The 23,627-nt window shown below is 35.3% G+C and overlaps 1 protein-coding gene across 5 annotated transcripts in view; it reads right to left on the reverse strand.

The window, feature by feature from the left end:
• Nucleotides 1-23,627, reverse strand: part of AKT3 (AKT serine/threonine kinase 3) — a 282,616-nt gene that overhangs the window by 253,332 nt on the left and 5,657 nt on the right. For 4 of the 5 annotated variants that reach the window (XM_045165619.1, XM_045165620.1, XM_045165618.1 and 1 more), the window contains exon 2: nucleotides 18,678-18,838. In XM_045165619.1, coding sequence (XP_045021554.1) covers nucleotides 18,678-18,723 — 46 coding nt within the window. In that variant the 5' untranslated portion in view covers nucleotides 18,724-18,838. Of the gene's footprint in view, nucleotides 1-18,677; nucleotides 18,839-23,627 lie in introns of those variants that run through there. The other variant, NM_001290974.1, reaches the window with a different exon arrangement.

Here is a 23,627-nt window from a genome sequence, read left to right on the forward strand (position 1 = left end):
GTGCCTCTGCTGAAGACCACTGAAGGACAACTCTCTAAATGTTCTTAGAAACCCTGTTGTTTGACTCAAGAGGTCTTTGAGGCAACACCTTGGATCTTTCTGAGGTTTTAAAGGATTTTAAAGTCACATCCTCAGCTTAATTTGTGGAACACATTTTCCTAAGGGTGTTTTGGATTTGCTGTTTTCCAGAATGCAATGGCACCCCACTCCAGTACTCTTGCCTGGAGAATCCCATGGGCGGAGGAGCCTGGCAGGCTGCAGTCCATGGGGTCGCTAAGAGTCGGACACAACTGAGAGACTTCACTTTCACTTTTCACTTTCCTGCATTGGAGAAGGAAATGGCAACCCACTCCAGTGTTCTTGCCTAGAGAATCCCAGGGATGGGGGAGCCTGGTGGGCTGCTGTCTATGGGGTTGCACAGAGTCAGACACGACTGAAGTGACTTAGCAGTAGCAGAATGTTCTTCATTTTAGCAACACTGGTCAAATGAAGAGGCTAGGAATTTTCAGACTCACACATGCTTTTAGTTTAACAGTACTTTCTTTGATTGGTCTCTCTCCTTTTACATTTTATATACAAGCAGCAAGAAGAAACCAAGAGTATCCCTAATGTTCTGCTTACAAAGTCTCCTTAGCTAGATCACCTAGTTTACTGTATATATTCTTCTACTTCCTATTTTACTGCAGGTGACAGAGTTCCTAAACTTCTGCCACTAGAGAACAAGAATCTCCTTCCTCAATTTGCTGATGACATTTTTCTCATTTTTCTCTAAGCTCTCACCCACAGTCTTCTCAAAGGCCATCAAACTTCTACTAACAGTCTCATCAGGCTTTTCAGGCTTTCACTAATGCCTCAACATCTTTCTAGTTTGTGTCCACCACTGAGTTCAATGACAGACCTCCATTTTAAGTTGTTGTTATGGCAAAATAAAACCACTCTAATACCAAAATCTGTACAATTTTTATGTAACAAATTACCCCAAATGCCAGCTTTTCCAGTACGGTAAACTTCAGTACCGTGTCAATGGGGCAGGATGGGCGTAGCTCAGTTCTGGACCAGGATCACTCCTGAGATTGCAGGCAACACGTTGACCACAGCTGTAGTTATCAAAAGGCTCTACTTGACTCTGGAAGACTTCACTGTCCAATATGGTAGCCAGTGGTCACATGTGGCTAGTGAGCACTTGAACTGTGGCCAGAATTAACTGAGAGGGTCTCAAAGTGCAAAATATACACCACATGCTGAAGACTTCAGATTGAAAAAAATATATAAAATACATTGTTAATAACTTTTCATATTGACACACATTGAAATGTCACATTGTACATGTAGGCTAAATAAAATGTATTACTAAAATTTTTTTTAAAAGGCTTTACTTGAGTTTACTTAAGTTATACACAGGTTGAACTGCTTTCTGAACTAGTATATCAACAGCTTATCTTGTTTGAAATCACAAAATTTAAGAAATTTATAATTTCACTACAATTTTATGGGTAATCAGTTGAAACCATATTTACAACATGTAAAAACTCAGCAGTAATTATCAAAAGCTGAAAGTTGTCTCAATCAAAAGGGGCTATCCCATCATCTTCCACCAGGCCCCTAAACCAAAGATTCAGTGTCTTACCATCAATAACATAACCCGGTGGACACCAGCCCTGTGTTTTTCTAACACTTCCTCTAACCCAAATACCACACCTATGCCTTACGGTGGGAATATTTAGGTTCCATAAAATTAAAGATAAAAGACAAAGAAAAGTGAAAAGGTTAAAACAAAGGATATATTAAAAGAAAACTAGAAAAGAAATACATATAGGCAAAGTAAAAACAAAGGCAGAACTAAAACCCACACTATCAAAAGAACAGAAATCTAAATCAGTAAAACAGGAAAAGGTAAAACATAAAGAACGAAACGTAAGGGATAAATAGGGAGGGCAGAAAGCAAACACACAATGAAAATTGAGGCACCGCGCTATCTATTGTAGATTAAGGGGCCACAAATTCTTTACCACTCTTTCCATCAAGAGATGGACTCTGTTTCTCTCCCTCTTGAATCCAAGCTGGCCTTCTGCCTTGTTTGACCAAAAAAATGGATTATAAGAAATGCTGTGCCAGCTCTGGTTCTAGCCTTCAGGAGGGCTGGCAGTATTCATTCTCAGAAGCCAGTCACATGTTCTGAAGTGCAAGCTGTCCTGCTGAGAAAAGGCAACAGGAAGGAGAACTGAGGCACTCCCACTCAACCTTCAGCACCAAGGACCCAAACACCCGAGCAAGACCTTCTGGGATTTTCCAGCTCTGCCTGGTTACACTCTAAATCCAGCCAGATGAGTGACCCCAATTGAGATCACCAGAAGAACCACTGAGTCAAACCACAGAATCATGACAAATAATATAAATCATTATTTTAAGCCACCAAGTGTTGGGTAATCTATTACAGCAGCAGATAAAAATCAATGTCATTATACTGATCTACAACAACACAGCACTGTCAAAATCCACAGCTATGAGTCTAGTCTGAAGTGTATGGTTCTTGTATCTCAAGTCCTTGCTAGAAAGCATTATCTTAAACTATCTGAAAACCCAGATTGTTTCAAAAGCCTGGTTGAAAATCATAGCTTTTCTATTTCTAAAATTATCCTCTACTACTTACTTACTTACTTGCAAAAATATTCTAAATTCTATCCTAGGACTAAGTCAGGCATAGAAGATTGGGTGACAAATTTTAACACTACATCTTCCAATTTTACTGTCATCTACTTTTAAAATGTTTTAAGGAATGTTCACCTTTGCAACTTCTCTGAGTTCTTCCTTCGAGGACTGACTATGCACTGGGCACTCAAATGGCAATGATAAACAAGGGGACTATGATGCAGAACTGACAGCAGGTACAAATTTTATCACTCCCTCCCTTTTCCAGGAAGCCAATCTTGCCTAGTCTGTGCTCCCAAAGCACTTTGTGCAAATCTCTATTTGTTAATAACAAATGGTAACAGCAGCTAACATTTCAGAAGCACTTACTATGTCTCTGGAGTAGTTCAAAGCCTTTGACATGACTTAACTCACTTAATCCTCACAACTCTCATGAGGTAGGTGAGAACTATATGATTCCATGTTACAGATGAGGAAACTGACTCATCTTAAAGAGCCTCTTTCCCCCACTAAATTCTAAACTCCATGAAGCCAGGTGACCTGTATCTTCATATTCTTCTCAATCTACAAAAAATATTTCTCTAATTTGATTAAAGATATTAGTTATCCAAATACTAGAAATAAATATGCTTATTTATTTTACAAGAAGAATTTGTCACGCCTCAAAAGCATAAAGTGGTAACAGCTTTTTAGACTAACAAAAAATTGCTTGAGGATAAATAAGTATCTCTGGGTAACTGCTAAGAAAAATTAACCAAAAAAAATAAGTTTATCAATTCATTGATAAACAAAACTATAAAGATCTAAACTTCTACAAATGAGTCTAAGTTGATAATAATGTATTTTTATTCAGCACCATTTTAATGCTGAAAGCCATAAATATAACACTGAAAGCTATATAAACTAGCATTTAAAAAAATTTTTAAAGAAGTCAGTCACAAGAGGAGTAAGAAAATAAGGAGTAATATTCATTAAAATATATGGATTAAAAAATCCAAGTAAATATAAGCCCTAACATTTTGAAGGATGTAATCTGGTCTTTTCGGCTGATCCAGATGATAGTTGGAATCGGGCTTCCCAGGTGGCTCAGTGGTACAGAATTCACCTGCAATGCAGGAGACTCAGGCTCGATCCCTGGGTCAGGAAAATCCCTTGGAGAAGGAAATGGCAACTCACTCCAGTTATTTTTGCCTGGAAAATCCCACAGACAGAGGAACCTGGCGGGCTACAGTCCATGGGGTCTCAGAAGTGTTGGACACAACTGAGCAACTAAACAACAACAGAGCTGGAATCCTCAGCTGTAAAACCTGTGACTACCAATTTCATTGCATACTCTGACTTAAAAACAAAAATGAAAACCTTTATATAATTCATTTGATACACTAAAAACTCACAATCCTCAGAAAACTGGCTGGAAGCTAAAATTTGGGTTCTACAAGAAAAGTCAAATCAAACTGAGGATCATTAAAAAAAAAAATTGAGGATCATTTTACAAACATACTTCCTAATTCACTGTCACCTCAGAATAACAAACTATCTTTTTTAAGAAGGAAGCACAAGCCTAGAAGTTCTACAAACAGACAAAATAGCTATCTTTTAGAATAATCCCCACAGGGATAAATTTTAGAGAATGCTATGTGCCAAACTTTAAATCTGACCTGTACAAAGGTTGGAAATTGTCTCTGCCGGAAATCTAAGAACTGCAGTACCGACATTATAACTACACACACACACACACACACACACACACATACACACACACATAAAAGAAAACATTTTGTGGCACACACTGTTGGTTCTTTAAAGCAGTATCTTTTCCCGATCGCCTTAACCCTGGCTGCCTCCCACTAGAGACTGAAAGATATCTTGAAACCTTGAAGCAACAAGTTTCGGAATGAAAAGCCAGTAAGATAAAGGTGCACAAGCAGAGAGAGCTGGAATCTTTGGTGATGTTATCCTTATCTGATAAACAACCACTCCCTGCCGACCTTTATCCCATCTTACAGGAAAAAATAAACACGTCTTTGTTTGTTACTCTTGGCTACCTATTCTGTTATTTTTAGCAGAACACTTGTCTTACTAATACATTTAAAACACAGAGAGAATGAAAGTGAAAACTGAAAGTGAAAGTCACGTGTCCAACTCTTTGTGACTCCATGGACTATACTGTCCATGGAGTTCTCCAGGCCAGAATACTGCAGTGGGGAGCCTTTCCCTTCTCCAGGGGATCTTCCCAAATGGTTCTCTAACTTCTTTTAATTAAAAAAGTTATGAAGTGAAGTGAAGTGAAGTTGCTCAGTCGTGTCCGACTCTTGGAGACCCCATGGACTGTGGCCTACCAGGCTCCTCCGTCCATGGGATTTTCCAGGCAAGAATGGAAATAGAGTGGGTTGCCATTTCCTTCTCCAGGGGATTTTTCCCGACCCAGGGATTGAACCCGGGTCTCCTGCATTGCAGGCAGACGCTTTACCGTCTGAGCCATCATATGTCATACTGATGCCAGATATGACAAATTAAATGCAGACAGTCCTATATATTTTCCCTTAATATTTTTCTGATTATAAAAGTAATAAACTCACTTTATAAATTTTATAAAGTATAGAAAAATATGACAGAAAAAAAAAAAAACACTACCCAGGGATAACCACTTTTAATACTGTGGTATATATTTCCTTCCAATCAATTTTTATACCTATATCAATATATAAAACTATGCTTTTTATCTTCATAAACTAGGATCATGTGGGATACAGTTTACTACTATTATTAATATCTGCAGAATATAATAATAATTCAGTAACATATGAAAGAACTTAAGACTTAAAAAACAGTAGTGTCTCTTCTACCACTCATACATACACCTCACACCCTCATCATTCTACTTGTCAAATACAGCCACTTTTAATACTTCTGGCATTATGGCTCTCTTTCTTGATTTCAACTGACTTCCCACTATGAAGGTGAAAAACTGTTCCCCTTCACCTTCTTTCCCAACTTTTACTTTCTTTTTCATTTTCATTTATCAATTGTTACTATCACAACATTAAAAAATAATTATGCCTCTCTTGACACATAAACTTTAGATAGAATGTTTTAGTTTGCAAATGTGGACAAAAAGGAAATTAGTGTTCTTAAATGACAAACATTTTTTGTCAACCACAAGATTAAAATGCACCTATCATTTGGCCTTACCCAGTCCTGAGTGCAGAAGGAAAAAAATGTTTATACTTTTTGCTGTAGCACTAATTCATTTAGAAAAAGTGAAAAGATAGCAGTATCATAACAGAGAATAAATACAGAAAAACAAATTTTTAAAAATTGTTACAAATAAACAGAAACTTTAAAATGATAAAAGATAAAGACTGAGGAAGAGAGCAGCACAACATTCAGGTGAGACAACAGAAAAGGAATACCGAGTAACTCCTCTTTCACACTTCTATAATGTCCAAAGGTGCTGAGAAGATAGTTATCACTGAGTTCCAGTAGCATCAGTAATCTTTGAGAAATACAGAGCATCAGAAAGGTATTAAAAACAAAACAAAACAAAACCTTGTACAGGCAAAGATCCTTATTTTATAGAAGAAAACAATGGGTGAGGCTAAATATTAAATATCAGTAAAACCGATATCAAATTTAGCCATGTCATATAACAGAGTACTAAGTAATAATAGCAGCTATTCTATAATAGTAATAATATATAATAATAATAGCAGCTATATATAATACCAATAATAGCAGCTATTGCTTATTAACTACTTAGAATATCCCATGTACTGTGATAAAAACTCATCAAACATTATGATGTTTTATATGGTCTTCCCTGGTGGCTCAGATGGTAAAGAATCTGCCTGCAATGCAGGAAACCTGGGTTCAATCCTTGGGTTGGGAAGATCCCCTGGAGGAGGACATGGCAACGCACTCCAGTACTCTTGCCTGGAGAATCCCATGGACAGAGGAGCCTGGTAGGCTACAATCCATGGGGTTGCAAAGAGTCAGACACAAGGACACAACAGAGAGACTAGACTAAGCACAGCACACAACCATATAAAGGGTTCCTCTGGTAGCTCAGCAGTAAGGAATCTACCTGCAATGCAGCAGACGCAGGTTCAATTCCTGGGTCGGGAAGATTCCCTGGAGAAGGAAACAGCAACCCACTCCAGTATTCTTCCCCACAAAATCCTATAGACAGAGGAACCTGGTGGACTATACAGTCCATTGGGTCACAAAAGATTTGGACGTGACTTAGTGACAAAACCACCACCACCATAGGAGAGAAATTATTGTCATCTCCATCTTACAGATGGTAAGTTTAAGGCATACTGAGTATTTTGCCCACAGCCACTAGCAAAAGGCAAGGCAAAGACCTGAAGTTCTGCTCTCGTAACCTCTGGACTAAACAACAGTATATGAGTACTTAACAATGAGACAGACAGACGAGTGAGAAGAACAGGTTCACTAAAAGCAGTTCTGTCGGAGCAGTCATTCTCTTCTGACCACATGCTGCAACAGCGTAAACAAATCTCTAAGACATGTTGTTAAGTGACTACGACACCATTTATGTAAAATGAGACGAAACAATAAGGTTCAAATGTTTATACACAATAAAGCACAGAAGTCTCATTTTTTCATTATCCCTATTCCTGTGCCCTGCTCAATTCCTTGAATCCAAATCTTCTGACAAGAGACAAATATTACTTATAGTTTGGCATGTATCTTTCTGGTTCTTAAATATTTGAGGAAAAATCTGACTTTATATTGGCACAACACACTTGATAGCAATATTTCTGAGAAGGAAAATAATAGTGCAAGTCTATCTGTTGCTTTAGCCTTCTTACAAAAAGAACTCATATATTACTTTCATAACACAAATTTTTAAAATCATAATGATGCTCAAAGAAAACAGGCAAAAGTTTCCAAGTATGACCTGAATGGCATCCTTAAAGAAAAGCTTAATACAGTATTAATAGACTACATAGCAGTTAAAAACCTTTACATGACAAAACTGAAGTTAAAAGGTATAAACGAATCAGGAAAAGATCTGCAGCAGCAACAAAAAGATCAACAAAATAATAGTATTCAGAATATATAAAATGTTCTTACAAACAAAAAAATATACACCATTTATGAACTGGACTAAAGATGTAAGTTTCATACATAAAAACTGACTAAGGATAAGAACAAGCAAATTATTGGGGGGGGGGGGCGGCTAAAAGAAATAACAACAAAGTTAAACCTCAGTCACAAAGAGATGTAAAATAAGACAGCAATAAAATGGCAACTAAAAAAGAGGAATGTTGGTGGAGGAGGGATAAACAGGGAGACTTGGATTGACAAATACACACTAGTATATAGAAAATAAATAACCAATAAAAATTTTAAAAATCAAAATAATACCCAGTGACGGCCATGGCATGAGACAACACAAACGTTTACAAACTAGCAATGGGAAAATAAATATATTATCTCTTCTGGACACCACATTTTTGTTGTTTTGTTTTTAATTGGAGTATAGTTGTTTACACTGCTGTGTCAGTTTCTGCTGTACATAAAGTGAATCAGCCATATGTATACATAGTTCCCCTCTTTGGTGGATCGTCTTTCCATTTAGGTTACCACAGAGTACTGAGTAAGAGTTTCCTGTGCTATACAGCAGGGTCCCATTACTTATCTACTTGGTGTGTGTGTATATATATATACACATGTCAATCTCCCAATTCATCTCACCCTCTGCTTCCTCCTTGGTATCCGTACGTTTGTTCTCTACATCTGTGTCTCTATTTCTGTTTTGCAAATAAGATCATCTATAACACCACATTTTAAGACAAACAGATATCTCCATAAGAGGACACCAAAGATCATGCATGAGAGAGCTAGAAACCATGTCATACAATAAACAAACTAAAGAAAAGAGAACTTTTTGCTTAGAAAGAAGATTTTAGGGAGGACATTACAGTGATCTTGAAATATCTGAAGGCCTTATTTGTTGCCTTAAGTTCTTTTGCCAACACCATGGACAGTAGCCCGCCAAGCTCCTCTGTCCATGGGATTTCCCAGGCAAGAATACTGGAGTGGGTTGCCATTTCCTTCTACAATCTGAAGGCCTATCACAGGAAAAACAGAACTTTTTAATTTTTTTTACTGCTAAGGAAGGCAAAATAAAGACTACTAGTGCTCAGAGCTATTAAATAATGAAACAGCTATGCCTTATACAATGAGATTTTAGTTTCAATAAATGATCCATCAGAAACATATCAGAAAAGATTCTCCTCATAGGCTTGAGAAGTTTCATGAACGTGGAAGCACTTCTCAGTTCTATGAGTAAAGCAAAAATTTTCCCTAAATATGAACAAATCTTTCAGAACTATGATCACTACTACATTTTTCACTACAGTGTCCCACTCACCTGGTTAAGATAACTTATATACTCACCTATTCTGGGACTATGAGGGATCTTCCCAGCCACCTCTGCCAGGAATAACCATTCAGTCAGTTCTAATTTCTACTCCATTAGTCCCTATACTGGAGAAGGCATTGGCGACCCACTCCAGTACTCTTGCCTGGAAAATCCCATGGACGGAGGAGCCTGGTAGGCTGCAGTCCACGGGGTCGCAAAGAGTTGGACATGATTAAGCAACTTCACTTTCACTTTTCACCTTCATACATTGGAGAAGGAAATGGCAACCCACTCCAGTGTTCTTGCCTGGAGAATCCCAGGGACGGGGGAGCCTGGTGGGCTACCGTCTATGGGTTCACACAGAGTCGGACACGACTGAAGCGACTTAGCAGCAGCAGCAGCAGCAGCAGACCCCATACACAAAAGCACAATAGAATGATAAATGTATTACCTGATCTGGAATCCCAAAATCCTATTCTAGGAGTGTGTGTCTGTGTGTGTGGGGGGGACGTGTTTGTGTAGGGTGCGTGTGGCGGGGGGGCAGAGCTCCTCTGTCCATGGAATTTTCCAGGCAAGACACTGGAGCAGGTTCCATTTCCTACTCCAGGGGACCTGCCTGACCCAGGGATCGAATCCTCACCTCTTGTGTCTCCTGCACTGGCAGGCAGACTCTTTACCACTGCGCCACCTGGGAAGCCCATCCTAAGTACAGGTCACTTCCATAACTGTGACTATCTATTCTGTATGCCCTGCCCTGCTTCAGCTGTCCCAAATTGAGTTCTAAGCCCTGATATCTGTGACATACTGATATCTGAACATCTACAATTGTTTTTTCCTCTTCCTTATTCATTTATCAAGGAAAGATTAAGAGCTATGTTCAAGGTACTGGTAGACCCTATAGGGGGAAGAAATATAGTTGTACTGGACAAGGTTCCTGCCCTCAGGGAGTTTATAATGGAGAAGGTAAAATAATGTATCTATGTCATAACTAGTCAATAAAAAGCCTAAAGCAAGGCAAGGCACGAATGTGTTAGAGACAAGAGAAATGATTCGATTCTCGCTCTGTAAGACTGTGATCTGGGAAAACATCAAGATGATATTAAAATTAAAATGAAGGATTTCACTGACAAAGACAGAAGGGAAGAAAAGGCCAAGCAGAAAAACTGGCATAAGTAAAAACATCTCTTTAAGAAAATACAGTAGTCGGGTGCTTGTCCATCACATCAGTGCCAGGTTCCCCAAGGCAGCTAACACAGCAAGTTCAACAGGGACAGGGTCCCTGCGCTCCCCACGGGGACATGAGGTTTCCAACAGATGGAAGCTACTCCCTTTTCCATTCTTAGAGATTTTTAAAGCCTCCTGTTCAACAGTTCTTACCTACTCCCTCACCGAGTACTAATAATAGCTTTTTAAAAAGAACTCCAGTATATTCCTAAGTGACAGTAAAGGAACAAAATACGAAGTATCATAAAATTGGCAATACAGTAATTCCACTACTGGTCCTGCTCTGCCTCAACTCCAAAACTGACCTGTTTTCTAAACTGATAAACAGGTATAAGACTAGACAACTTTCAAAGACTCCTCTAGTTTAAAACTCTATAAATTTACTGGAGAAAAGGTTTACCTATGTTTCCAGGTGACTGGAGGTCAGATGGTTTAAACCATTAGTTTCCTCGGTTATACAGATGAAGTTTCTACTCCTCTTAATTTGTTATGAGTAATTAAATTAACAAATAACAAAACTTAGTGACTTACAAAGCTTAAACTTCACATCTATACATTAAAACATATGTCTAGCAGAGTTCTACTTTCATTGACTGTAGGGTGACTTGTATTAAGCTAACTTTCCCATACTTAAAGTTATAAATCCTGTACAAAATACTAAAATAAAAACTATCTGAAGGCAGTGGAAAGCACCAAAAGTAAGCAGAAACTGGGGAAAGTCACCCCTGAAAGAAGAGAACTGACTGCACCGGATGAGATTTATATTTTGATATGACTTGTTGCTTGAGGGGCTCCTCCATCTCTTGAGATTAGCGTGAATGAAACTTCGACAAAAAAATCATAGTCATGTTGCTTAAAGGAGTCAGACTGGAGCTCAGAGCTGCCAATATACTTTTCATGACTAGAAAAGGAGAATACCCCACAAGGTAGGAAGACACAGAGGAGAAGCCCCAAAACCTACATGTAAACTCTGCCCAAATTCTAGCTAACCCCTGAATAATCCTTGCATTAAAAAAAAAAAAAAAAAAAAAAAAAGAGCCAAAAAACAGAAAGCAAAAAAGTCAAGGAAAAAAGCAGAGATTTTAACTGCTTTTCACAACAGAGAAAATGAAGTAAAGAAACAATAAAATTGAGGTTAAGTATCAATTAAAACAAAAAGCAGTAGTCTTCAGTAGGAAATAAGAGATCAAGAGTCTGTATAACACATTAACACAATGAACTATATACCAGACATATGAAGTAACAAGAAAATATAATCATAGGCAAAGAAAAAGAGCTGTCAACAGAAATCAACTTCAGGAAAATCCTAAAGTCAGGTTCCCAGACAATAAATCAATTTAGAGGAAATGGACGAATTCCTTAAAATATACTACTCAAACTACAGAAGATGAAACAAAATCTGAATACTCCTGTATCTATTAAATAAATTGAATGAATGTATTATTTTAAAAAGCTCCAACCCAGATGGCTTCACTGACTGCAGTTTAGCAAACATATAAGGAAGAAATAAAACTCATCTTTTGCAAATTCCTTCAAAAATCAAGGAGAGGATTCTCAACCTATTTTATAAGTCTAGCATAACTATTATGCAAAACTTCAAATAAAAATTATAGATCAATATTTTGATAAATGTATAAAAGGATCCTTAACAAAATATTACTGAATCAAAACTGTTAATATATTAAAGATAGTACATCATGACCAAACGGGTTTATTCCAGCAATCAAAGTATTATGCCGTATTAACATATTAAAACAGTAATGAGAAAAGTTAAATGGTCATTTCAACAGGTGCCGGAAAATCTCTTTAAAGTTCTCAGCAAACTAGGAATAGAAGGGAACTTTCTCAACTCAATAAAGGACAGCAGTGAAATCCTACAGCTAATATGAAAACTTTAAAAAGTAAGGCAAAAATGTACAATCTCACCAATTACACTCAACACTATACTAAAGGTCCTAACCAGTGAAATAAGACCAGAAAAATTAATTAAAGGCATAAAGACTGGAAAGAAAGAAACAGAACCGTGGCTCTTTGCAGATGACTTGACCAACAAAACAAAACCTTTCAAAGTGAATTTAATGAGACTAGAATACAAAGTCAATATACAAACTCAACTGTTGATTGGGAAGGTGGGTAACAGCAATTTTACACTCTAGAATGTGTATGAAAGCTATTTGATGGTTCTCTCCATTTGGCTTCTCTCCACTTGGTTGACTTGGTTAACACTTTCAAAACAAATACATTGAAACAACAGGAAGAACAAATTTCACATCACTGTAGATACATTAAATCTCCAAGTTTAACACAATTAGAAAATAAATATAACTTTTCCATGTTTCTGCTCCTTTTATAATGTCAATAGTCAAAGTGAGCTTCTCTAATCTACCATGTGGTTTATGCAGTCACTACCACAGCTCTTTACTCTCTATGGAAAATGCTTGCTACTGACTAGTAAACAGGAAATCATGCTGTCATTTTCTCTCTTCTTAATCACTTCATAATTTATTTCAAAAGTCACTTTGTGAATAAGATATGAACAAAATGTACGTAAGTATATACAAATGAGAAGAGAAGGAAAGGCCCTTGGACTTAGAAAAGCACCCCCAAAAAGGCACACTTTGTTTTCTCTGTAATAACTTCCAATTGCCTAGATCACAGCACACATTAAACCATAACCTATCTTACAATCTTTGCTACAGAGGTGTACTTTGCACAGTGGGGATTAAGCTGTTTTGTAAAAAAAACTCATAAACATATAAAGTTTTAGCTAAGAATCACCAAATACTAACATTCTAGTTCATCTAAGCAAACCATTTCATACAATGTAAGACAAATATCATTCAAAGGACCCAGTTTATGGACAATGGATGTCCCTGAATGGAAACTATAATAACCACAAGGCAACTTAGGGAAAAAGTTCTTTGAAAACACAAGCTGGTTACACACACAGAACATAACATGAAGTTCAATTTGTTAGATACTAATACAACACAAAGTGTAAGGAATTAACACATCATGCAGCATTTTCATCAATCAAAATGCTTTAATGATAAAACGACCTCTTAGATTTGTACCAATTTCAAAACAGTAAGATGATGGGTTGACTAGAAACACAAATTTAACTTGCTATCAAAGGAAATGGCTCTCCACATTAATAGACTACTTAGGTTTTTAAGAAACAGTACTATTAACCAAACAAAATTTTATGAACTACAATAAGCCCTTACGCAACATTATTAAAATATAAATATTTCTAGAATTTAAACCTTTTAAGCAGGTTAAAATTTCCCATTTTATTAATATAGTAAGTTTCTTCAGAGCAAATATTAATACTAGCTGTAATGGAAACTAAGAAAGCAAAACTTTTGACACCTAGTTTAAAGATTTTAAGTTACCCAGAGTATACCCACAAGCTGATCTTTGAAGAAAGTAACTTAAGAAGTGTCTGATATATATGCAAATGCCTCTTATTCTGATGTGCAGCCAAACTGCTAGGTACTCTCATAGGACCACTAAGAAGGAAAATGCAGGTAATACTCCAGTTTGCAACTGATGTTTCTTTCATTGTAATTTCTAACACCAACAATACTAAATTAATGTGTTATCTCAATACTCATGATTTTGGATAAGTAGAGGAAAAAAGTTTTCACTACTGATATATCACTAATAGCCACAGTCAGAAAAGCATTTATCCTACATAACATCAATAATTATCTTTAAGCCTTTCTTTCTCTATTCTAAGACATTAGCTAAACAGCAATATTAGCTTATTCACATTCAAAAGTACAAATACAATGAGATTATACCTGGACAAGAGCTAATAACTGATTCATAAATACAAATTTGAGAAAAAGGACTGACAAAGTAAGAACTATATTACAACTTTTTCTATATTTATTTATTTATAGTTTGAGTCTGAAACCACTCCCCTAAATAATCTTGTAATGCTTACAATCACACTGTAAGGTAAAGAAGGCAGATATTATATTTATTTTCAAATGAGTAACCAAAGTTCAGGTGATAATAATCTACCCAGGGTAATAAGCAAGCAGCAAATCATAACAATCCTTTAGAATAAATTCTTTGAACCAAAATATAGCCAAACAACAACAGACTATATGACATTTGCCTGACTAAAAACATTAAGATAACACTGAAAATGTCTAAATGAATAAATTAAGGGTGGAAGAAAAATATGCCTAATTTGGTTTTTTCTAATGTTTCAACTAAACCTTTTAAGAGCACAGTTAAACACCAACATTACTAATCTCCACTGTGTAAAAAGAGAGGGCACTATCTGTAATTCTGGTCTTTCATTCAGAAGTATACACAGACAAATAAGGATGACCAGACACCTGAACAAACAACTACCACCATCAAAAAGAACCAGAATAAACAAACTGGAAGAGTTATTTGATGAGGAGAAAAAATTTAAAACCTACTTAGTGTCCTAAGATTAAAAATTGCATTTTATATATATATATATATGAATAAAATAAGAGCAAGTGACCATGAATGAGATGAAATTCCCAGAAATATAAAGTAATAGCTGACTTGGACTATAAAGCAAGCTGAGCACTGAAGAATTGATGCTTTTGAGCTGTGGTGTTGGAGAAGACTCTTGAGAGTCCCCTGGACTGCAAGGAGATCCAACCAGTCCATCCTAAAGGAAATCAATCCTGAATATTCATCAGAAGGACTGATGCTGAAGCTGAAACTCCAATAACTTTAACCACCTGATGCGAAGAACTGACTCATTTGAAAAGACCCTGATGCTGGGAAAGACTGAAGGTGGGAGAAGGGGATGCCAGAGAATGAGATGGCTGGATGGCATCACCAACTCAATGGACATGAGTTTGAGCAAACTCCGTGAGTTGGTGATGGACAGGAAGGCCTGATGTGCTGCAGTCCATAGGGTCGCAAAGAGTTGGAGGACTGAACTTGAACTTGAGCTGAGATAAGTAATTCAATAAAGGTTATGGAACAGTCAAGGAAATCTCTCAGAACAAATAGACAAAAAAGCCAAAGAGATGTAAAACAAAAGAAAAACTTTAAAACAGACTTTGGTATAGAAGCTCTAGGGGAAACAGTGTGGAAAGAACACAGGGAACATAGAAGGGAAAAATAATCAAAGAAATACAGAAGATTTCTCAGAACTAAAGACACAGCTCACATTTTCAAAGGGTCTAACAAATGCTTTACAGAAAAAATTTAAAAGGACTATAACTCATCCTCTTCAAATTTTATAATGCCAAGGATAAAAAGGCATCAACACAAAAAGCTTCCAAAAGACAAATCAGGTTACCTACAAAAATACTATTCTATAGTAGCATCAAATCTCTTATCAGTAAAACATTACTAAAAGGTAATGAAACGCAACCTTCAAAATGCTGAAGAAAAATTATTTTAAACCTGGTTTTACACCCAGCCAAGGCATGTACAGGTGCAAAAGTGAAAAGGATTTTTCAAACATGGTGTTGACAGGCACCCACACACATTCTTCTGAAAAAGTGACTTCAGGAAATACTCCAGAAAACTGAAAATAAATCCAAAACAAAAAGAGGAAAGACATGAGAGCTAAGAAAGCAAAGAACTTATCCAAGAATGCAATTAAATAATGTGACACTAGCTAAGCATCATTCTCATAAAAGTCAGTTTATCTCAGAACTTCCACAAATAGTATGATTAAAAAGCTAGATAACCAAGTGATATGATGAAGAAGGCTCTTCTACCAACAGGGGGAAAATGCGGTCATTGGAAAATCCAGAAAAAAGTGATATGCCATACTAGAAGCCAAACTAAAGTATGGGATGATATTGAATATCAATAGAGTACAAAAACCCACCTCTTCTCTAAGAATCCCATCATACTACTTTGTTGAGCAGTGAGTAATAAATACATAATCATAATACAGATTACTGCTTTTTAGAAGCAGCAACTATTATAAGCCTTCAAATTATAAAATCAATGTTACAGTTGACATAAAATGGGAAGGGAATATGGAATTCAAAGGAAAAGATTGGAAGGGGTATCACTTTTTCTCAACTTATAAAGTGGCAAGTTTAGAGTCAATGTCTAAAAACTTTCTAGAATTAGTAGTGCAAAAGCTAGAAGTTTAACCACAAACACCAAAAAATAAAAAAACGGAGGAAGGGAGAAAATAGGTATTAAAAGTTAAAATTTTTTATTTTTCTCAATAAAGATACACTAGATTACTTAAGATTCATCAAAAGTAAGGTTTAGCATATTGCATATAAAACTGGGATAATCATCAGCAGAATTAAAAATAAAAAAGTTCTCTCTAAAGCGAGAAACTAGTTGGAAGAGGCAGAGTTACTTTTCATCCTACACCTTGTGTACCTCAAATTCTTATGTTTATATGACCATTATTTCCCAAAATAAACACACACACTCATTACAATCATATTCACTAAACAATACAGGAAAAACACTGAGAATTCACTTTCATTTTTTCTTTATTCTGTACGCCATGCACAATATACCAAACCTATTTTAGTATTTCAGACAAGACACAATTAAATAAGACTCAAGAACCACTCCTAATACCTTGATAAAATGCAGTGATAGTAATACCTTAAGAATTGTCAGAACACATCCACATCCACTATCTCACTTAACCCTCACAACTATCTTGTGAGAGCAGATATTTGAGATTAATAAAATAAAACTCCAAAAGGTTTAACTAATTTGCCATCCCCCCCCAAAAAAAGTAGGAAAAAATATATAAATGTAACAAACAAGTTAAAAAATTTTTAAATAATTTTCATACAGCACTGAAATATGAAAATGCTTTCCAAATTTATACTATGAGAATAATATGGGAAAAATTAAACTTTAACAATACAAATAACCACTTTGGGAAACAGTTTGTATAAAGTTAAACATATACTTACCATATGACTCTGCAATCTCATTCTTAATACTCAAGAAAAATGAAAACACATCACACATAGACATGTACTCAAATGATCACAGCAGCTTTATTCATAATAGCCAAAGACTAGAAACAACCCACCAACCGGGAAACAGAAAAACTGTGGTATGTCTAGATGGTGATATACTACTCAACAACAAAAAGGAATAAACTAATGATATACACAGCAACACAGATGGATCTTTAAAGTATTATACTATGTAAAAGTAACCAGACCCAAAGGACTACACATTGTATGATTCTACTTACATGAAATTCTAGAAAAGCAGAATTACAGTAACAGCAAATCAGTGGTTGCCAGGGTTCAAGGAGGAGGACCGACTGCATAGGGGAATGAGGGAACTTTCTGGGATAACACAAATGTTGTGCATCATGGTTGTAACATTTGTTACACTAGTGTATAAATTTAGCAAAATTTATCACTTAAAACAGGTGAAGTTTAATTGTACATAAATTACAACTCAATAAGGCTTATTTTTAAAAAACTCATTAATATGTAATCATATTTAACTACTGACAACATCTTTTGAGCCTAAATAGTAACTACAAAGCTTCAAAGAATATTAAAAATTACAAAATTATTAAGAGGAAACTTTTAACTAGAAAACAGATATACAAGAAGTTAAAGCTCTGAAAATGGAGCCATCTTCATCCTACTGAATTTGGCCATGTGGATAAACAGTAGTTGCCTGGCAACTAGTCTAAACTCTAGTCTAGATTTCAAAATAAGCACATTAACCTCATTAGTAGGTGATCTCATGGAGGATAAACTAAGCTTTACATTCAAGAGGCTTTTTTTAGTATTAAAAAGCAATAATAATGCATTTGAATTATTTACCTAAAATAGGAGTGAATAAAAAATAATACAAGTGGGTCATGAAAAATTAAAATACAAAATTAAACATACATGCGTGGGCACACATACACATTCCCTTTCCGCACCAGGTCTTTTACTTTAGGACTTTACTTATCTAACTATAGGATTACTGAATCCAGAGTTTGTGAGAGAATCCTGCCTCTTTTACTACTTTAGTCCTTTTCCCTGCCACCACCCAAAAATGGCTTAATATAACTGGGTATTTTTATTTACATGTCTTTAATACAAGTTAGACATTTTTCTAGACATCTAAAGACATCTCTCTGGATTGTAGAATATGTGCACAATACAGAAAAATACAACACCAACTTTCTGTAAAATACATGCACACAACATACCAGATAAGCCAAACCTTCATAACTTGATTATAAATGATCAAAATCAAGTATTACAAAGAATTCCGAAATAACAAGCAAACTCCTAACACAAGTTAAATATCGTTTCTATGTTAGTGGACATAGTATGCCACGGTTTACTTTGTTTCCAACATTAGAAAAAAAAGACACTGACTTCCAGGACACAACTAAGTGTTAGCACACTTACCAACCATATTGTTTTCAGTTTCGTTGAACACTTACCCCTCTTCTGAACCCAACCTTCTTTCACAATGGTAACATCGCTCATGATGGCTCCCCTCTGAGCCCCCAACTTGGAGAAATGGTACTTTGTGATACCAGCTTTGGGGTTTGGATTCTCTGCTGCTGCTGCTGCCCTTCCCACTCTCTAGTGATGACTCAGCCTGGAAGGAAGTATTGAAGAAAGAATTTCTTTTTTTTCCATTCTTGCAACTCACATAGCAATAACAAACAACTAATTCTTTGTAAATGTCTTCAACTGACCTGACCTCACATAAAAGTCTAGCTCTTCAAACTGCGGAACCTATTTATTAAGTAGTTTTACAATGAATGCACTTCTCTGGTCTTGTGACAGACTTCAAATGATAGTGAAACTTTTAACCTAAGAGGTTTCAACAAAAAAAAAGTCTTAACCACTGTCATATCTACTCAGAGTACAGAAAATTGACTTTATGATGGGTGTTTGAGGTGAAAGGGGAAGAAAATGAAAGTGAGACGGACTAAAAGTAAATCTTCACGTACGTTTAGTTTCAAAATCTCAGTAAATTTTGAAATAGTTATGGCAAAGCAATTGTGAAAGTTTTTAATTGCTAGATTTTATGTAAAAAACAATGCTAAGAAACCAACATTTATGTATGCTTACTCTGCCTTGTTCCAAGAAATATCTTAGGTAGATTACAATAAATAAAATATTATAAATAATATAAAATCAATTATTTTTTAAAGTAGGTGAATTGAAACATAGGGAATATGAAAGTGGGAAAAGGTGTGGAGTATTAAAGACATGTCAAGAACTGTAACATCAATTATTCTCTGGTAATCTTCACAACAACCCTATGAGGGCACGATTACATTTCACAGATGGGGAAATTGAGGCTTACAGAGATTAAGCTGATTCCCAGATTTAAATACAATTAGTGAATGGTAGCACCAAGATCTGAACGCAATCTGATTCTGAAGCCCACATTCTTTGACTTTAGCAAAGATAAAAAGCCACCAGAGTAAAAATCTACATATTTGTGAAAGATGGACCACAAATTTAACATGAAGCTTTCAGGAAGCAATGCAAATAAGGAAATAAAATCAGTTTCATTATTTACAGTATCCATAAATATTTTTTAAAAGAAAAAACTTTGTTCAGAAGAAAATTTTTCCTGGGACAAAAATCTGAAATTTAACCCGTGGATCTTTATAAGAGACCTTGTAGTGTAATAAACAAAAGTCCTCAAAAATATCCTCACACACATACAGCAATGAGTTTTACAGGCTAGTTCTTGTCTCTCTCAATCTAAAAGGGAAAATGTCAAGATATAATTGAGTTAAAGCAGCTCCACAAAAAGGGACCAAGAAACATGATACAGGAACCAAGGTATACATTTTAGATAACCAGAAAAAATGGATGGAGTATAGAATTATACTATTGGATTGGCCAAAAAGTTTGAGTTTCTCTGTAACATCTTAGGGGAAAACCCAAACAAACTTTCTGGTCAACCCAATATTTTCTCAAATATGACTTTGATAAATAGTGCATAGGAATAAGTTCAAGGTTAGACTTCCTAGCTAGTACTGAAATGCATTCCAGTTCTTTTTCCAATGCACATTAAGTACAGAGCCTAATCATCTAGCAGTCAGGAATTAAGACTACCATTCTCTCAAGAGAGCCTGACAAAGTTTGTGTGGCTGAAAAGAAGACCACCCCTGTCATGTCAGGCTGGACCAAGACTGTCCTCAAAATCATTCCAGTCTAACTACTGCACAGAGTCAAAAGGAATACTAGAATCTTGGTGTATTTTTCCAAAACATGTCTGACAGAATAAAAGGGAAATTCCAGAAAAATAAGAAGAAAAAGAGGGTTAAAAGAAGGAAAAAAAAATTTTATTTGGTCAAACAAGTTTGGGAAATTCTATAAACCATGTCATTCTCTTGAAACATCGCTATTACCATATTAAAGGTATAAAATACATCATGTATAATCTTATTTATCTCAGCAAATCCTAAACTTATTTGAACACACAAGGCTTTTTTTTTTTTTCTTTAGTAACATTTATTGAAATCCAAGGAAACACACTGTGACAAACAGCCATAGGAAATGACCACATAATTCAAGACAAGACTGATTTCACCATTAAAAACAGGTAAAAAAACAAAAAAGCTTTCGGTAAAGAATCAAAACATCATTTTAATTTGATTTCCGTAACTTCCTTAAGAATGCAACATGATCAGCTGGCTACTTAAAATGGAGCTAGATAACTGAAAGGGTTAACTCCTTAAACAACATAAATAATTACGATTAACCCCTGAACAACAAACATGGGTTTGAACTGTGCAGGTCCACTTATATGTAGATTTTTTTTTTTTTTTCCAAAAAAATATACTACTTGCATCTTCATTTTACAGATCTTCAAGTTACCCAAGTGTGAGGAAAAGTTTGTGTTCAATTAGATATCACAAATATGTGGAATCAAAAGAACTAAGAGTCTTTATTTTATCCAAACTGTCAGCTTCCTGCCCCTGGATGAGTCATTTATCAATTCCTTTGTTTTTGAGGCAGAGATGGCAGTAGGCAGATTTTTGACACTGAGGTTGGGGTGGGGTGCTTCCCCCACCCCAGCACTGGTCAAGGGTCAACTGTATAAGGAAGTTAAATATTAGGGACACTAATGATGTCTTTAGAAGAACTGCACTTAGACCTTCTTTGGCCATACTTATAACAAGGGACATCACATCTATTAATCATACTTGGTTTCTAACTATTAAACTATATACTCTGGGTAAACGAAAATTCATTATCTTAATATCCTTGGGATTGGAAAAGAAAGAGATCCTCGACCAACCCTTAGTAATAAACAAACAAACAAAACACATCAATAAACATAAATATTTTCCTGTTAGAATAATCTGCATTGTCATACCCTTACATAAAACACTAGAAAAACAAAAGTATTTTCAAAATTGATTCTGTTTTCTTAGGTGTACATTTCATTGTTAGACTCTAAGCTAGAAGGCACCTTCATCTCACAGCTGAGAAAAAAGAAGTCAAGACAAATGAAGTATCTTGCCCAACATCACACAGCTACTTTATGAGAATCAAGACGACAGAAACAGGCACACACTTTTCACTAGCACAGCCTCATCAGGACAAAAAAATAGACTGAAATACTCAGATTAACCCCAAATTAATGAATTTAGTTTTATAAAGAAATTGCTTCCAAAAATGAGTTTTCTAAATAAACATGTTTACCAGTGCCTATATATTTAAACTTTTTAAATGTATATTAAATTAATAGGACAAAATTTATCATCTTCAACAGGGCCAGTCAACCCAGGCAGTACACACATGGCTTTATCCATATTACATCTTAAAATATTACCACCAAGTTCTACCCAAAATCATAATTTTCAGCTTTAAAACTGCTCCTGGGTCTCTACTGGCTAAAATGATACATACTTCAAAAACAATTTAAAAGTCACTTAAAGGTAATATTACTCTCGAATTATGATCAATAAGCTAGAAATAAACACTGTCTTTAATACAGAACCAATGGTATTGACTCTCATGCAGTTAACCATATTCTTTGATTTACTTTTCCTGCAGAGGCAACACTCTTGCACCAAGTCGAACACGCTCTCCCACTCAAGTCTTACATGTTATTAAAAACACTAATCTGCTAAATGCTGGGCTGTACTTTAGGTTTGTAATCTGTTTCCTAAGGTAGAGTGAACTTCACCTCCTCCTACAGTAACTATTTCTCTAGAAATCTGTTCTATCCAATGAGCTATTGCAACAAAATTTGGCTTATTTTTCTTTTAAACATATTGCATATCTAATTTTTCCTATTCTTATGAAAAATTTCATTCAAAATTCTTGGTAGATTCAATCAGAATTTATACATTTAGTTACACTAGAAGCATTTTCATACAAAATTATCTGAGATTTTGATAATAATATTTTAAATTCATTTTACAATTTACAAAACATTTTCACATCTTTTATCTCATTCAATAGCATTATTATTTAGTAAAGCAATTTGATGCCTCCTGGCACATAAGAGATGCTTAACAAATATGGAGTAAATGAATGAATGGATGGATGAGTGAAAGAAAAAAGATGCAGCTTTAGATAACGAATTAAGATGAAGCAAACTAAAATTCTAAGTTGACAAACAGAATGGTATGAAGCCACAACAAAAACAAACCTGAACTTAAACATTATAGAAGAACCTACATAAAAAAAATTAAAGTTATAATAAATATTCTTCCCTATTCATTAATAATCATTGGAAGGATTGATGCTGAAGGTGAAACTCCAATACTTTGGCCACCTGATGCAAAGAACTGACTCACTGGAAAAGACCTTAATGCTGGGAAAGACTCAAGAAATTTTATGTGTGTGTGTGTGTGTGTGTGTATAACACATAATAAACACACACCCCTATGTTTATTCAGTCAATAAATATGTATTGATTATTTACTCTGTGACAAGAACTAAACTGAGTATACAAGGGCCAAGCTAAACAAAATATTTTAAAAATGTTTTCCAAACCTAAAATAATTTATCAAAGTGCTTTCACATCCATTTTCTCAATTAACTCTAAAAACGAATCTGTGCAGTAGTTACCACATCTACAATTTTGAACTTAAGAAGACTATAACCAACCAATAATGATAACATTATTTCTTCACAGTTACCATAACAAATTAATGACAAGTGACAAGAAGCAATTCAAGTCTTCTATCAGTTTGGTATACTTTCTATAAAGTAACAAAATATGAACTCTCAAAAATATGTGCAACATTTGTGAATAGTTCTGAACATTTTTTCTATAACATATTTCAGAAGTCCAATAAAGCATGATGTTTTCAAATAAATTAAAATTTAAATATAACTACTGCATCACAGATTATAAGACGACTAAAAGTAGGTTAACATAAAGTTAAAAAGCACCCCTAGCA

Source organism: Bubalus bubalis, chromosome 5, assembly GCF_019923935.1.
Source record: "Bubalus bubalis isolate 160015118507 breed Murrah chromosome 5, NDDB_SH_1, whole genome shotgun sequence".
Lineage (NCBI taxonomy): Eukaryota > Metazoa > Chordata > Mammalia > Artiodactyla > Bovidae > Bubalus > Bubalus bubalis.